The sequence below is a fragment of the Rana temporaria genome, chromosome 1 (assembly GCF_905171775.1).
Source record: "Rana temporaria chromosome 1, aRanTem1.1, whole genome shotgun sequence".
Taxonomy (NCBI): Eukaryota; Metazoa; Chordata; class Amphibia; order Anura; family Ranidae; genus Rana; species Rana temporaria.
Window position 1 is genome coordinate 150,808,410 of NC_053489.1, and position 17,624 is coordinate 150,826,033.

The window sequence follows — 17,624 nt, forward strand, 5'->3', positions numbered from 1 at the left end:
TCCCTATGCACTGATTAGAGCTGATATACTGTAAATTGCACCCTAGTCCTATTATTTAATTGCATAATCTGATTAATACAACTTTGAAAACCCATACCGTCAGCCTACTACTTGTAAAATCCTATCCATTTCATTTACAGTAGTGTCTTATCAATTCAGTAGTGTTGTTTTAAATTGCTTTAATTTTAAATTAAAATATTACTTTTCAGACTGGAAATAAGAACCCATCCTGGCATTTGAAGCACACATGTGTACTGGTCAATGATCTGAGTCCAGTAATTATTTGAAAATCAATTGAGACAGATTTAGATATACAGTCCATGTGGCAAATAATGGACTGCAAGTCATGGCCTTTATTTATAGGAAACGTGTATTGAGAGACTGTGGATACTACCATTGCCAACCTTTCCTCTGAAAATGCTAGTTGCCTGCCTGCTGGTTTTATCCAATAGTTTTGATACTATATGTGGGACAGACCTAAAACAAGCAGATATGGAGTTATGACTTTGCAATCTGCATGCTTGTGGTTGAGCAATTCAAATCAATGAAGCTAGAGAGGCAACTAATATGTCCTAATGTCAGCCGCACATATTTCTCTTGCCACAAGTTTCCTTTAACGTTCCTCTTAACTGTGCATGTCAAATTAGTTAATTTGCAAATGCTGTGTAAACAAGGATTTCTCAACCAAAGTTCCTAGGGGTGATAAAAAAAAATCTTATTTTTACTTAGCTTGAGATGTGATGCTATCATACTCAAGTGTTGGTTATTGGTCAAATAATCCCATTCACAATCTATTCAGTGGTCTTTTAACCCCATATTACAGTGTGCAGTAGCATCATGTTCATTTGGTTAAATCTATGCTCCATTTTGGCATTAGGTAGGGCCAATAATTGATAAGTAATTTTATTGTAAGAAAGGTGGGAGCATGGTACACAATGATAGCCTTTCGCTCCCAAACTGACTTAATGGAGCAAACAACCTCATATTTTAGAGAATCAGTGGAAAGACTTTAATGCCGACTTAAATGAGTTAAAAATAAAAAAAAGTCCTAACATAAACAAAACTGAGGTTTTATCCAACTACATTACCTACAACACTGACCTACATTTGAAGTGATATCACTTACGGGAGAAGGGTAACAATCAAAAAAATAATAGGCCAACACATTGGTCAAAATAAACAAATACACAGAAAAAAAAATGTATTCTCTTCTCTGGCACAACAATTATTACTGGAGCGATCAGCCATAGTTTTATGACCTCTGCTAGGTAACAAAAATAACAATGTTAATCTTGTTACAATGGCATCTGCAATTGGGTGGGATATATTAGGCAGCAAGTGAATATGTTGACCATGAAGGTGATGTGTTGAAAGCAGAAAAAAAAGGCACTCCTGAAGAAGTCACGAGAAGTGACGAATGCGCGTATGAGTGTAACAAAAAGCCCACTAAGAGGTACCGGAGGTGACGTCGGCGAACGCCCTGTTTTTATATGCCTGTTTTTTATCACAACAATGTGAGTACCCTGTGTATTATCTTGTTTGAATAAATCCGTGTTTTAAACGATACTGCACTATTGGCACTTTTATCACCCTGGGTGCGAGTCACTGTCACTGGTTGGACGTGACTACCGAGAGGGATCTACCTTTCCAATTACAGCCCTTTTGGATGATACTGTATGTGGATTTGACCAGAAAAGTGTACCTGGGTTTTTACGCTGTTACCTTACAGCAGTAAGATAAGGGGACATCCTCACTTACTCTGAAGAAAACACCGGAAATCAACCTTTTTTCACGTCACTTTGGCATTTACACCAGCACTTTTATTTTGGATTTTTTTCCTGCTGTTATGCTTACAGCCATCTGCTGCATGGACATTTAATTTAGTGTTATTACAGTCACCGCTGTGTGTTGTATTTTGCACGTTGTACACCCGGTTGTGTACATTTGGTACCATTATATTTCACTTTATGACACTTGCACTGTCACTTTGTACTACTTCATAATTTGGCAGCTAGCCTTGGCTGCACTGTAGCACGTTTATTTTGATGTTATTCACTTGTTATGGTATACCATTATCATTCTTTACTATTGTGATTACTAGTCAGACTTTATTTTTCCATATATAAGGATTTGCCATATTTCCTCTTCACGTTACCCCACTCTCCATTCACAGCGCAGCACTACCCCCCTATTCTTTATTTTCTCCTGGTTTGATACACCATCCAGTGCAGCAGCTGTACCCCTTCCCTATTCCCCCACTCTTGTGGTAAGCGTGGTAATACTCACCCCATCACTGTAATGGCTAGTTACTTAGTCAGAACATCGACAAAACTGTAGCGCTTGAGGGATGTTCCCAGTCTGCAGTGGTCAGGATCTACCAAAAGTGGTCCAAAAAAGCAAAACTGGCAACAGGATCATGAGTGACCAGAGCCGATTGATGCAAGTGGGGAGCAAAGGCTGGCTCGTGTTGTCAGAATAAATAGAAGATCTACTGTAGCTCAAATTGCTGAAAAAGTTAATGCTGGTTTCAATGAAAAGGTGCCAAAACGAAGCGTGCATCACAGTTTGTTTCATATGGGACCATGTCACCGCAGACCAGACAGGGTGCCCAAATTGCTGACCCATGTCCAAAGTCAAAAGGGCCTATAATGGACACATGAGCAATGGAATCATGAGTTCAAGAATAGTTAGAGGAACACTACAATGAGTTTGAGGTATTGACTTGGCCTGCAAATTCTCCAGATCTCTTTCCAATTGAGCATCTGTGGGGTGTGCTGGAAAAACATGTCCCATCCATGGTGGCTTGGTGCGGTCAGAATACCTGCTAAGGTCTTCTGAAGTCCATGCCTCAACAGAGTATGGGGGGTCATAAAGTCATGGCTAATCAGTGTTTATCTACCATTTACTAATAATGCTAACATATGAAGATGTAATAAAATTATGCAGGGGTTACCCGAGACCTAAGAATTCGTTAAAATATTCCTCCATGGTGAACAGTTTGATAAAGGCTAATATAAACAGTCCACTACTCATTTACACGTCATGCAATTGAACATTTTTGCTCTGAACTTTAAATATGACTGTCAAATAAAAATTTAATTTTGTTATGTATCACCACCTTAAGAGTTTATATTAAACACACATGAAGGTTTGAATGATAAACCATAGTTCTTTTTTTTTTTTTTTCATACAATTCGCACAATGCAAAATCTCATTTAAGCTATATAATAGATGTGCTACTTTTTATCGCTGAATGCAATATGAAAGCATTCTTTATTTTATTAGAACTAGTGATCAATGAACAACTAACCCAATTTAAAGCAACAGGAAAGTTAAAATTACAACTTTGTTTATTTAAAGTGTATCTAAAAGCAAATCTTTTTATTTATTTTAAATTTTTGGCAAGGGAATGGTAGAAAAAATACTATTATTTATTTTTTCTGGGTTTTTTTATGCGTTGCCTTCGGGTCTTTGATAAGATTTCCCCCCCTTCTTGTCCCTGTCCTGTAACACAACAGAAAGTGACAGAAAATGTCCTCTAAGGTAATTGCCCCTGGGACAAATGGTTCCCATTAAAATATTTCACTTTAGCTCCTGTTCTTGTGGCAGTTGTAAAATGGTGGTTGTCTTGTGACTTTCTGTCCCTGAGACCTTGCCCCAGAGCAGGGACTTAGACAGCAATATAAACCTGACCAGGGTTTTAATACTTTCCCAGTCTTCAAACTTGTGGGTATTTTGGCTTTAGATTTATTTTAAAATAGCAAGGTGGATTTACCAAAACTGGAGGACACAGAATTTGGTACAGCTGTACATCGTAACCAATCAGATTCTAAGTTCTGTTTGTTCAGTTAAGCTTTTACAATAAAACCTAGAAGCCGATTAGTTACTATGCACATTTGCACCAGATTGTGTGCTTCAGTTTTTTTAGGATTTTCAAGCAGAACACTGAAGGCAGCTTCTAGTATGCAGTATTTTACTTACAATAGCTGGTAAAATATTAGGCTACGCAGCTTTATAAAGAAAAAAAATAGATGCATTGCCAAAATACCCCAACATTTATACACTTTTTAACATACATATTTGCAAATGGTGTTACAGGTAGTTTTATGTTTATCTTCGATTTTAGGTTTATGAGCCTTTTAAAGTGCTATTTACAATTTCCAACCTGCGGTCATTTGAATTCAACACACATTCTTGTTTATTTTCATTCATCTATGTATATCTAGCTTCATTCCTATATACAAGTCTTCCCAATACCACAACTGCAATTCAAATCTGGTTTCAAAGACTCCAGGTTCAGAGCTGATAAAATATTATGTAAGATTACACTACACACTATTTGCATAGTGCTTCATTTTTGTGTGCCCATGTCCCTTTGCATGCCAAGTGTCTGGACCAGGAGAACATAACATTATTCATACACAGATCAACCAAATAATAATCTAGATGCAATACAAATAACAGTGCCAACTTTGTTACACATGGTTAAAATCCAGGTATGGTCTTGTCAAAGTCCATATGCTTCCATTGAAAAGTGTTTACATCCAATCGAATCGAACGACTTATGAACTCCACAACTCATTGCATCTTTAAATGGTCTCTTCATTGCAGATTAATAACTGTGAAGAGAAATAACAGATTACTTTGCAATACTGTTATTGCACACTTGACAAGCAGTCTGGAAATTGCACACTTGACAAACTGTCTGGAATTTGTACAACTTGTTGAATAAAGTGAGTAAAATGTCACCAGGGGTTTGGCATGGGGACCATGTGTGTTTAAACAAGCAGCAAGGCTGTTTTTCAGATTATGGAAACTATCTGGCAAAATGCAGCACAAACTGATCGAACTGAATTATTTTTTATCCAAATGGAAACCTTGCAAGGCACAACTATGCAAGAGTAATGATTCTGCTCTTGCCAGCAGGCACACTCATTTTGAAGGCACTGGCTTTGTTCATGGAAATCAGACTTACAAAATATGAGCTGTACTTACACTTTGTCCCTTTTTAGGGCATGTTGTACCTATGCTTATAACACCTTGGTGTTGATAACTGGTAAAATCACTATAATAGTCTACTTTGTATATTGAAGTATATCTAAACAAGATGATTACTTTGCAACCAAGTCCTGTTTACTCTCTTTTACGAAAGCCAGGAACAGGTTCATGGACCCGTTATTGATATTTCTATCAATTTTTTTTTTTTTACCTACTACCCCTAAGCTTTCATATTCAATGACTATTGTCTCTATTTACCTTATTAAACAAAGTTTGTTGTAAATATGAATTTTCAGTGGGTTTTTTTTTTATGAAATAACATAAAAAGTAATGAACATGTAGTTCGGACAGAGATTGTACAACAATTGTAGGTAGAATAATGCAAACGTAAAGTTATAATCCAATTGACAATGCATAAATCTTATTTCGATAAATCTAGTCTTAAGTCCTGCCCTAGATTAAATTTCTTGTGCCTACAGGACAACATTTGAGGTACGTATACTGGGAGGGTCAGAGATTGCATCCTAATTAATTGCAAATGGATAACTTATATTCAATTTCCTTTGAAAGATTAATGTAAATGGAAGAGTCTAATGAAGTATGAGGTGGGTTAAGCTAGGAGGGCAGGTTCCTGTGAAGGTCAGAGTGTATGGGGAGAGGGTCTTGTATGAAATATGCAAGGTGTTTTTTCTTGGCTTGGTGGGGTCTAGAGTTATAGGACATGGAAGGGAAAATGGGTAATTTTCTGTGTTTTTACCAACCATCATTAACTCTGTCCTGATGATCTTCAGCCCTTGAAACATGTTGACCACAGTAAATAAAAACAGCAAGCAAAGATTAGAGAGCATTCATTTGCACTAGTTTTGATGTCTGATAATTGACATTTGGCTTAGTTATATCATTTGTTCACCATTATTTTATCTATCATTTGTCTGCAACTGAAAAATATTACCTATTTATTGTACGAGTTGCATTTTTTCTCCCTGTGATAAGTGAAACTGAGGCAGTAAGATGGGTTAGTTCTTTCTCAAGTAAAATGGTGGTTTTCTTTTTATTTTACTGTTGTTTTGAAGGGAGTATTACCGCTTATCCCACACTCATGTCATTTGTGTAGGAGGTGCAGTTCCAGCTTTGCTCTCAGCCCCATAAGCTAGTAATATCTTGCATTATAAAAAAAAACATAGACTAGGAATCTAAAGTAACTATAAAAACTGTGGTCCAGTGGTTTCAACTTTAGGGGTCTATTTTATAAATGATTTCACACATTTTTCCAATTAAAGGCAATCTGAATCTTGAATAAAAGTTGTGTAAGTTTTGGGTAAAAAAAATTCTAAATTCACCCGTTAGTGTCTATAGGCAAACCATTTTTATGTCAGCAATTTTGGATACAGTAGAATGGAAATGTTTTTTTTTTCCTCACCGTGTTATATTTTATATTCTTTTTGCTTCTATGCACATAGCATAGCTTCAGACTGTGAGCACTACTAGAACTGATATATAGCCAGATTCAGAGAGAGTTAGGCCGGCGTATCAGTAGATACCCCGACCTAACTCGGAATCTGCGCCGTCGTAAGTTTAAGTGTATTCTCAAACTGAGATACACTTAAACCTAGCTAAGATACGACAGCCTACGCCGTCGTATCTTAGGATGCAATATTTAGGCTGGCCACTAGGTGGCGCTTCCGTTGAGTTTGGCGAAGAATATGTAAATCCCTAGATACGCCGATTCACGAACGTACGTGCACCTATCGCAGTAAAGATACGACATTTGCGTAAGGCGTTTTCCGGCATAAAGTTATTCTATCAAATAGCTGGCCTAGTCGATGTTAAGTATGGCCGTAGTTCCCGCTTCGAAATTTGACGTTTGCGTAAGTCGTCCGTGAATAGGGCTGGACGTAATTTACGTTCACGCCGAAGCCGTTCGTAAAAAACGTCAATCACGTCGGGTCATGAGTAATTTACATAAAACACGCCCCCTATCCTCATTTGAATTAGACGCGCTTACGCCGGCCACATTTACGCTACGCCGCCGTAAGTTAAGAGGCAAGTACTTTGTGAATACAGTACTTGCCTCTCTGACTTAAGGCGGCGTAGCGTAAATACGATACGCTACGCCGCCTTAAAGATGCAGCACCCTACTTGAATCTGGCCAATAGTGTTCTGTGTGATGTATAATTCTCTATTCATTAATACCCAGTAATATGCCACCACTGCTTAATTTCTCATTGCTTACGTGACCTGTAAATTGGCACTCTGGTAGATCTCGAAGCAGGATCTAATTAAATCAGAAGACAGTACCATAGGCCTTGCTCTTGAACCCAAGTTTTCTAGAGACAGTTTATATCTTTTTAACTGATGACTTCATCAAGTGGGCAGGCACAGGTTAGGAATCCTGAAGAAACTGAAGTAATTTTGCATAAGTTTAATGAGATTTCATAGCTCAACTGATCTTAGATATTTAAAATGCACATTCACACTAGTGCGATTTAGATGCCTGTTTCCCTGCATCCAATTCGCATGACAGGAGCTTGTGATCATCTCTCTATGGAGCCGGTTCCCAAATCCCTGTTGTGGTTTGCACTAGGGTCCTGTGTGTCTTGCTCTGTTTCAGGGCTGAATTTAGGCAAAAATTTGGATCTAATTTGTCCCTGAAACAGAGAACAGGGACGTACCAGACCCCCTGCTGCGAGCCGCATTCTGCAGCAGTGTGAACCCAGCCTTAAACTGGAGAACAGCAAACAGTTTCTGAAAAATAAAAGTGCCTTTACCAAGATTCTAGCTGCAAGAAGGGCTGTAATCTGGTTACTAAAAGATGGGCTAAAGCCTTTTCATCTTAATTTGATGAAATTATACATTCAATGCCTATATGCTATCTGTGCCATAACTATAACCACTAAGCCATTCTTTCTACAATAACAGATTTTTTTTAGCGGTCAAGTATGTATTTCTTGCAAAATGAAAACTGCTTGCATATACTGTAATTGCCTCCACCCACTGAAATCCTGCAGGCTCGTACACACGATCGGACTTCCATCGGACAAAGCCATAGATTTTTGTCTGAAGGGCGTTGGCTACGAACTTGTTCTGCATACAGACGGCAGAACTTTTTTAGCCAACATACACAAAACTACATTGTTTTTCAGCTCTTTAGCACCACCCTTTGGGCAACTTTTGCTAATGTTGTCTGATAGTTTGCATTGGTTCGGAGCATGCGTGTTTATACTTTGGATTTTAGTCCGACGGATTTGTGTACACACGATCGGATAATACGACGGAAAAGATTTGTTGTCAGAAAATTTGAGAGCATGACCATCCAACATTTGTCGGAAATTCGGAGAACAATTGTCTGATGGAGCATACAGACGGTCGGATTATCCGACAAAACACGTCCATAACAATATGCGATCGTGTGTACAGGCCTTAAAGGGGTTGTAAAGGTTTGTTTTTTATTTATTTTTTAATTGGTTCCTTTTAAGCTAGTGCATTGTTGGTTCACTTACCTTTTCCTTCAATTTCCCTTCTAAATGTTTTTTTTTTCTTGTGAAACAGCGGCTCCCCACAGGGATGTAGTCCCAAGGGAGGGGTTGAGCACACTAACTAACCCCCAGCCAGAACGGCTCGGATGATGGAGGCAAACTTACGGAGGAGGAACAGGAAGTGAGAAATTTAGACAGAAAAAAAACATTTAGAAGGGAAATCAAAGGAAAAGGTAAGTGAACCAACAATAAACTAGCTTAAAGCGGGGGTTCACCCTATTAATAAAAAATAAATACATTTTTTTTCCTCTAGCATACAATGAGGCATAGTAGCGCGAGCTACAGTATGCCTGTATTTATTTTTTTAGTCCAGTACTCACTGTGCAATCCTAGCGAGACGATTCCGACTCCTGGGCGTTCCTATCCAGAGGCAGCATGATTGACGGCCGGCCCTGGCGCGTCACGCTTCTCCGGAAATAGCCGAAATAGGACTTGGCGCTTCACGGCGCCTGCGCATAGTCTGTGCGCAGGCGCCGTGAAGAGCCGAGACCTACTCCGGCTATCTTCGGGGAGCGTGACGTGCCATAGCCGGCCGTCAATCATGCTCCCTCTGGATAGGAACGCCCATTCCCCGCGGGGAGTCGGAATCGTCTCGCTAGGATTGCACTGTGAGTACCGGACTAAAAAAATAAATACAGGCATACTGTAGCTCGCGCTACTATGCCTAATTTAATGATGGAAAGTTGTCAATAAGGGTGAACCACCGCTTTAAGGGAACCTATTTAGAAAATAAAAAAACAAACCTTTAGAACCCCTTTAACTTAATCACGCTACTGAAATCCAGCATCTATTTTTGTCTATTGATTGATATGTCCTTAAGCAGACAGCTGGTTAAGGTCAATTTTAGTTACAAATTTGTTTGCTTGTGTGCTTCTGCTCATAGAATGGTGAGGTCTATCAGCAAGGCTCATGTTATGCCTTCAAGATCAAATAATAATGCTTGTTACTGTTTTTACCTCACTTGTCTGTGAAAAGAAAGTAGTATTAAACCCTAAAGCAAAACATTTTTTAAATTGCAGATTAACAATGCTTTGGTGTGGTGGCTGCACATTAGTTTTAGTCTCTTTTCCTTTATTTTCACCTGGTGATCCAGCCAGTAAGTCTGTTATTTTTAAACTTCCCTTAACTGACCAAGCTGTCCAGATAAAGTGTCAGTTAGAAGTTTGGTACAACATATTTGCCACTGACAGGGGAGCTTGCCATAGTCTGCTATTATTCACTTATGTAAAAACTTTTTCCTGGCCTACCTCAGGCCAGCATATATTGTGCTAACTCCACCTCCCAGGATCACTCTTTCCTAGTATGATAAAAAAAAAAAGCGCTATCCTCCTACTAGAATCATTCTCCTTTTTTTGGTCCTTGCTCCAAGCCACCTGTATTTGTATTAGAGTTATGCTTGAAGGTCTTAACAATGGTTTACTTGTCAGGAAACAGAATCTATTAGCAGACCAGCTCATCAGGGTATTTCCCAGCAATAATGAATGGTCGCTTAACAAAAAATATCTCAAACATATCTGTATGCGGTGAGGAGCACCAACTATCGATCTCATGGCGAGTTGAATGCTCAACTCCCTATATTTGCAGTGAGATACAGATTCCAGGAAGAGGTAGTCCATGATGCGTTTACAATCTTGGTTCAGATGTCGACTTTATCATCTACTGGCATCATATGGGCAGAGGTTCCTAAAATTGAATGGCTTATGCAAGCAGCTTTCCATATACAACCTCCTAGGAGAGGTTTGCTTCCATCTTGGAACTCTCACACAACAGCCATTCAGTCAAGTGAAAAGTTGTTCTTTATTTCTACTGCTAAAAGTCGTATTTCTTACACCCATTATTTCGGCCAGAAGGGTTTTAGAGATTGCCACATAGTCATACAAAGAACCTTTTTGTATTATGGTTCCAGACAAAGTGATTTTGTGCCCATGTCCTCAATTTCGTTCTAAAGTAGTCTATGGGTTTCATGATACAGGCGGCCCGGGTTACAAACAAGACAGGGTCTGTAGGTTTGTTCTTAAGTGGAATCTGTTTGTAAGTCGGAACAGGTACATTTTTTAAGTGTAGCTCCAGCCAAAAAAACGATTTTTAAGCTTTTTGGATGGCATAGGGAAGGGTTAACACCCCTGCAATGTTTTTTTTTTTTTTTTTTTTTTGCTGTTTGTGTCCCTGTTCAGAAGATTTCACCTCACTTTGTCCAGATGACAATTGGATTTTGAAAATTTTGGGCTGTTGTGGAAACAAGCCTTGGTGATAAAGCTACAGTGGAGACACCTTTTTCCCATAACAACTCTTACTGGAATGAATTTCCCTTCCTAGGGGTGGATTTCATTTCACTTCCTGTTGTCCCCCTCCGTTTGTAAGTAGGAGTCATTTGTAACTGGGGGAACGCCTGTAATTAGGAAAACGTTCTTCCAAGTTTTCTGTACAAATTATAACCTTTGCAACAAAAATACTTTTTCCACATGGTGAAACTACTATCAGTCTATACTGTATGTACGTTTTTTTGTTTTGTCAATGGGAAGGTGAGACACCTACTTCCATAGTGATATTTTCATGGATTTTGAATGTAATTTCAGTGGCTTATGTTATTCAGGGCTTAACTCCACCAGCTGAAGTGCAAGCTCATTTTACTAAAGGGGTGGCAACATCTTGGGCAGCCTGTGTCAAGGTGTCCAAAGATGACATGTTCTACTTTTGTACACCACTACAGGTTAGATATGGCATTGACAAGCTTGGCTTGCATTGGCTCTTCAGTAGTCCAAGCAGCTTTACAGTTCAAAACATTAGGGCAGTGCATCTTGGCTGTGTTTTCTATTCCTGAGTATAACTTTGTTTTTCCCCTCACTGGTGATTAGCTAGTGATGTCCCTGTGTATGCTGACATTTATGTGTAGGCCATGAATTTGGAAAATTGTTACCCTATACTTACTGTACTTTTAGTTTCCTGGCCTATCCTCATGAAAGCATAGCTTGTCCTCCCTAGTGGTCTGTTGCAGGCTAATTAAAGAACAATTCTAGTGGGAGGATGGTGCTCTTTTATTACACTAGGAAAGGTGGTCCTGTGGATTCATGGGTGGAGTTAGCCCAATGTATGCTGATATGAGGATAAGCCATGAAAGAAAAATTACAATAAGTATATGGTAGCAATTTTCCGTAATCCCAAAAGAAAAAAAAAAACTGTTTTCTGTCACTTCTTATAAAGTATTGGCCAGGGTTCATCTTCAATTTGTTAGTTAAGCCCATCTAAATATGCTAGTTTTACACTACCCTCTCCCCCGACTGACAGTGCTTCTGTTCAAAGGTGTCTTCTTTACTTTTTCATCCAGAATACACACACATTAACCACTTTGCGCCTGTGCTATAGCTGCAAGACGGCTACAGCGCGGACTTAAAATCCCAGGAGGGCGAGGGTGTACATAGATGTCCTCCCATTCTCACGCCACGCTCTGTGATGGCAGAGTCTTTGGAACTCGGCTGATCACAGAGCAGGGTAAAGGGCCAATCACAGCGGACCCTTTACTATGTGATCAGCTGTCAGCCAATGTCTGTTTAGGAAAAAAAAACAGTGGTGGTTAAATACCACCGAAAGAAAGCTCTATTTTGTGTGAAACAAAATAATAAAAATGTAATTTGGGTATAGTGTTGCATGACCACACAATTGTCATTCAAAGTGTGAGAGCACTGAAAGCTGAATATTGGCCTGGGCAGGAAGGGGGTATAAGTGCCAAGTAAGTAAGTGGTTAAAGCGGGAGTTCACCCATTTCTGTTTTTTTTCCTCTTTTCCCCCTAGCTTCATGCTCGTTTTGTCTAGGGGAATCGGCTATTTTGTTTTAAAATATGAGCAGTACTTACCCGTTTTCGAGATGCATCCTCTCCGTTGCTTCCGGGTATGGGTCTTCGGGAGCGGGCGTTCCTTCTTGATTGACAGTCTTCCGAGAGGCTTCCGACGGTCGCATCCATCGCGTCACTAGTAGCCGAAAGAAGCCGAACGTCGGTGCGGCTCTATACTGCGCCTGCGCACCGACGTTCGGCTTCTTTCGGAAAATCGTGACGCGATGGATGCGACCGTCGGAAGCCTCTCGGAAGACTGTCAATCAAGAAGGAACGCCCGCTCCCGCAGCCCATACCCGGAAGCGACGGAGAAGATGCATCTCGTAAACGGTAAGTACGGATCATATTTTAAAACAAATAGCCGATTCCCCTAGACAAAACGAGCATTATTCTAAGGGGAAAATGTGTTCTCCATGGGTGAACCTCCGCTTTAAGACAATAAAGGGGTTGTAAATGAAAAAAAAAATTCTCTAAATAGCTTCCTTTACCTTGGTGCAGTCCTTCACTTACCTCATCCTTCGATTTTGCTTTTAAATGTCCTTATTACGCTCTCTACTTTGCAGATAGAGAAAGGAGCTGTGTGTTAGTGGGCGTCCTGACACTCCTGCTCGCCCCCTCAAGAGGCTTTCTCCACACCAGGGAGAAAGCCTTGCATTACCGTGTGTAGTTACAGACAGAAGAACAGGAAGTAAGCATTTCTCAGAAGAAATAAGGACATTTAAAAGCAAAATCGAAGGATGAGGTAAGTGAAGGAGGACTGCACTAAGGTAAAGGAAGCTATTTAGGGAAAAAAAATATTTCCTTTACAACCCCTTTAAATGTTTTTCTGGCCGGATCACCAGTGAAAACAAGGGGGAAAAAGCCTAAAAAAATAAAACAAATGCAGCTACCACATCTAAGGACAGGTAGACTACAAGAAATTAAATTTAAATTTTTGGGTTTGAAGTTCTCCACAGGAAAAATATTGCAGAAAAAAAAGAAAAGGGAAAACTGCAGGCCCCAGCAGAGAACTATCCTCATTCCTAAAACAGTAGGCAGAAATAACTGACTTGCCTATAGGAGAGAGGTGGTTTATACAAGTTTGGGCTGCCTATAGGTGGTGCTGTGTTCTTTTTCTACCTAGTGTCCTGCTCCTATAGGTGGGACTATAAAACCCTATGATTATAAAATGAAGCGCTGTGTCTGTCAATTAACAAGAGAAATACTTTTGTGTTTGGGTTCAATACTGCATTAAAGTTACCCTGTGATTGGAATTACTAGCTTGATCTAAAACCACCCAATATACACTCACCAGCCACTTTATTAGGTACACCCGTTCAATTACTTGGTAACACAAATTGCTAATCAGCCAATCACATGGCAGCAACTCAATGCAAATACATTGAGCTTCTGCCATGTGATTGGCTGATTAGCAATCATTCGGCATCTAGATGCAGTGAAAATTACTTGCTGAAGTTCAAACGGAGCATCAGAATGGGAAAGAAAGGGCATTTACTTTAAAGCGGAGGTTCACACAAAAGGTGAACCTCCACTTTTTGGATCCCCCCCCCCCCTCCGGTGTCACATTTGGCACCTTTCAGGGGGAGGGGGGTGCAGATACCTGTCTAAGGTATTTGTACCACTTCCAGGTTCTGACTCCCACGGGAGTCTAGCCCCCCTGCTGTCTTCTGGAAAAGACTGTTCCCAGGAGAGAGCGGGGACCAGTGACAGCGCGCCGCAATCCTTGCGCATGCGCAGTAGGGAATGGGGCAGTGAATCTGCAAGGCTTCACCGAGGATGGCGGCGGAAGCAGCTGAGGACCGATCGATTGCTCAGCCTCGTCTGTAACATCGCGGGCGCGCTGGATAGGTAAGTGTCCATTTTTCAAAAGTCAGCAGCTGCAGTATTTGTAGCTGCTGGCTTTAAAAAAAACAGAATTGGGTGGACCTCCGCTTTAAGTGACTTTGAATGTAGTATGGTTGTTGGTGCCAGATGGGCTAAACTGAGTATTTCAAAAACTGCTGTTGTACTGGGATTTTCATGCACAACCATCTCTAGGTTTTACAGAGAATGGTCCGAAAAAGAGAAAATATCTAGTGAGCGGCAGTTGTGTGGACGAAAATGCCTTGTTAATGTCAGAGGAGAATGTGCAGACTGGTTTCAGATAATAGAAGGGCAACAGTAACTCGAATAACCACTCATTACAACCAAGGTATGCAGAATATTATCTCTAAATGCACAACTCATCAAACCTTGAAGCAGATGGGCTATAGCAGCAGAAGACCACACTGGGTGCCACTCCTGTCAGCTAAGAACTGGAAACTGAGGCTACAGTTCCACAGGCTCCCAAAACTGGACAACAGAAGATTGGAAAAACGTTGCCTGGTCTGATGAGTCTCGATTTAATCTGTGACATTCAGATGGTAAGGTCAGGATTTGGTGTAAACAACAAGAAAGCATGGATCCATCCTTGTATCAACGGTTCGGGCTGGTGGGGGTAGTGTAATTGCATGGGGGATATTTTCTTGGCACACTTTGGGCCCCTTAGTACCAACTGAGAATCCTTTAAACGGCACGGCCTATCTGAGTATTATTGCTGACTATGTCCATCCCTTTATGATTACAATGTACCCATCTTATGAGGGCTACTTCTAGAGGAATAATTTACTATGTCATAAAGCTCAAATCCTCTCAAACTGGTTTCTTGAAAATGACAATGAGGTCACTGCACTCCAATTGTCTCCACAGTCACCAGATCTTGATCCAATGGAACACCTTTGTGATCTGGTGGAAGATTTGTGTGAGATGTGCAGCTGACAAATCTGCAGCAACTGCGTTATACTATCATTTCAATATGGACCAAAATCTCTGAGGAACTTTTCCAACACCTTGTTGAATCTATGCCACAAAGAATTAAGGCCGTTCTGAAGGCAAAAGTGGGTCCAACCCAATACTAGCAAGATGTACCTAATAAAGTGCCCGGTGAGTGACAGTGTATGTATGTGTGTGATATATATATATATATATATATATATATATATATATATATATAATCTCGGAGATGTACTGTATCGATAGATCAGGAAGAAAAATGTTTTTTTTATAAATGTACATAAACCCAATCATCAAAGTTTGCTCCACCTCTAACAGTATAAAATACCCTGGGCCAGTTTTATTGTTTCTTCTTGTAGAAGAAACAATAAAGCACTAATTAGTGCTGGTTAAGGAAGTGATTACAGCTTGATCTGGAAGGAGTGAGTCAGAAGAAAGAATATCTTTACAGCAGACAAAGCATATTACTGTAGCTGGACTGCATCCAGGAAAATCTTAAAAAGAGATTTAAACCAGACAGAACAACATCTATTACTTGTAGGGTCTGAAAAGAAAACCCATTAAGCCTCATTCTGTTACAATAGAATTATGTTCTTCAATGGCTTTCACTTGGTTACACTCTCAGACCTACCAAAACACTAAGGGCAATTATCAATAAAAATGTTACACACATGTGTTCAATTTGGAAAGCAGCCTGCAGTGACCACTCTTATTTGTAGAAAGCTGCAATGTTTGGAAGGAAAATTGGAATGGTCAAAATCCAAGTTTATTTGCAAAAGATTTTTCATTTTGTATGTAAAAAAAATATATTTATAAAATGTATACAATATATAAAATATAGACCGCCCATTTAGACATGCAACAGCAAGTTCCTCACAAATCGTTAATGCTTATGACTTATATCAAAAAGTAACTACTTTCTCCATTGTAAAATACAACTGAATGGCAAAGAGTAGCGAATAGTTGTTGGTGACCTCTGCTGTTACTTCACTTAGGAATATAGGAGTGCTTTTTCTACTCTATATGAAAAGAACATAGAACTTATTATTGTATTCTACAGTGAAGCCCTTTTCAAAGTATAACTCCAACCAAAACATTTTTTTTAAGTTCTTAATAGAATAGGAGAAGGGTAGGCTGCTATATTTGGTTTTAATGCTGTCTGATTCCTCATTTGAGAGATTTCTCTGCACTTTCTTTCCCGGTGACAGTGTATTTGCCTGGACAGAAAATATACAACAAGCAATAATAAAACTATGATAGAGATTCTGTATTTCGACTGCTCTACTAAAAGAGTGCTTTAATTGCTTCCTGTGTTCCCTTTAGAGATTTCCTTTAATTCTTGTCCTGGTGATAACATTGTCACCTGGAAAGGAAGTGATGGGAAACACAGACAGCAAAGAAAGGTTCTAACCTGTAGCACTCTATCCAAAACAATTTTTTTATTTTATTTTTTTAGCCGAAGATAGGTTTTAACAATGTTAAAGAGAGCTTTTCTCCAACTTAAAAATTGCATGTAAAAGCACAGAGAATTCACGTACAATAAAACCTTGGATTGCGAGCATAATTTGTTCCGGGAACATGCTTGTAATCTAAAACACTCGTATATCGAAGCAAATTGCCCCATAAGAAATAATGGAAACTCAGATGATTCGTTCCACAACCATTTAGTCCTGCAGTTTATAGTCGATGGCGGTGCAGAAGATGGTCTATGTGGACAGCTTTACCTTGGATGTCTGCATACATAGATGTGCCTGTTTTAATCATCAACCATGTAAGTTGCTAAATGTTGTACCTTCAATAAATTTAACCATATTGTTACACTTCTCTTCTATACCCAGTTGTAAGATCACGCTACTTGTATAGCAATACATCACTTGTTTATCAAGTCAAAATGTATAAAAAAAAATTAGCTTGTCTTGCAAAACACTCTCAAACCAAGTTACTCTCAATCCAAGGTTTTACTGTACTGTAAAATGTCTACTTGTGGCATTATTCTTTTCCAAAAACAATGTTTTATTCCCTTGTAGTTTTCTTTTGAACTTGCTAGCAAATTTGACCTTTTCAGGAATAGTCAATTCCCTAGGATAGCCCTCTCCTCTGCCCATGCTGGCTCATCTCCGTCACCACTTCCATCACCTCCTTACATACCCTGTAATGTAGCTGCTAGAGGGTCGTACACACTATAATAAAAATCGGGCAAATGTTTTCATCCAAAGAATTTTGGTACGATTTTCACATAGTGTGTGCACAACTTTTGACAGACGATTCTGACTTTTCGTACGAAAATACCTGAAGGGACAAACTCCAAAATATTTCTCGTACTGGAGCGGAATGAACTATTTTCGTTTCATGTGTACTGTTTTTGTATGTTTTTCATACAGGAAAATCTAAAAAGAAAGACTGCGCATGATCAGAATCAATAAACAACAAAAAAAACGCTGTCGTATGA

General features: G+C 39.5%; 1 protein-coding gene across 2 annotated transcripts in view; it reads right to left on the bottom strand.

Annotated features, from left to right (window-relative positions):
• Positions 1 to 3,171: 3,171 nt before the first annotated feature.
• LOX (lysyl oxidase) overlaps positions 3,172 to 17,624 on the bottom strand; it is a 97,966-nt gene continuing 83,513 nt past the window's right edge. For both annotated transcript variants that reach the window (XM_040344169.1, XM_040344152.1), the window contains exon 7: positions 3,172 to 4,619. In XM_040344169.1, coding sequence (XP_040200103.1) covers positions 4,613 to 4,619 — 7 coding nt within the window. In that variant the 3' untranslated portion in view covers positions 3,172 to 4,612. The remainder of the gene's footprint in view (positions 4,620 to 17,624) is intronic.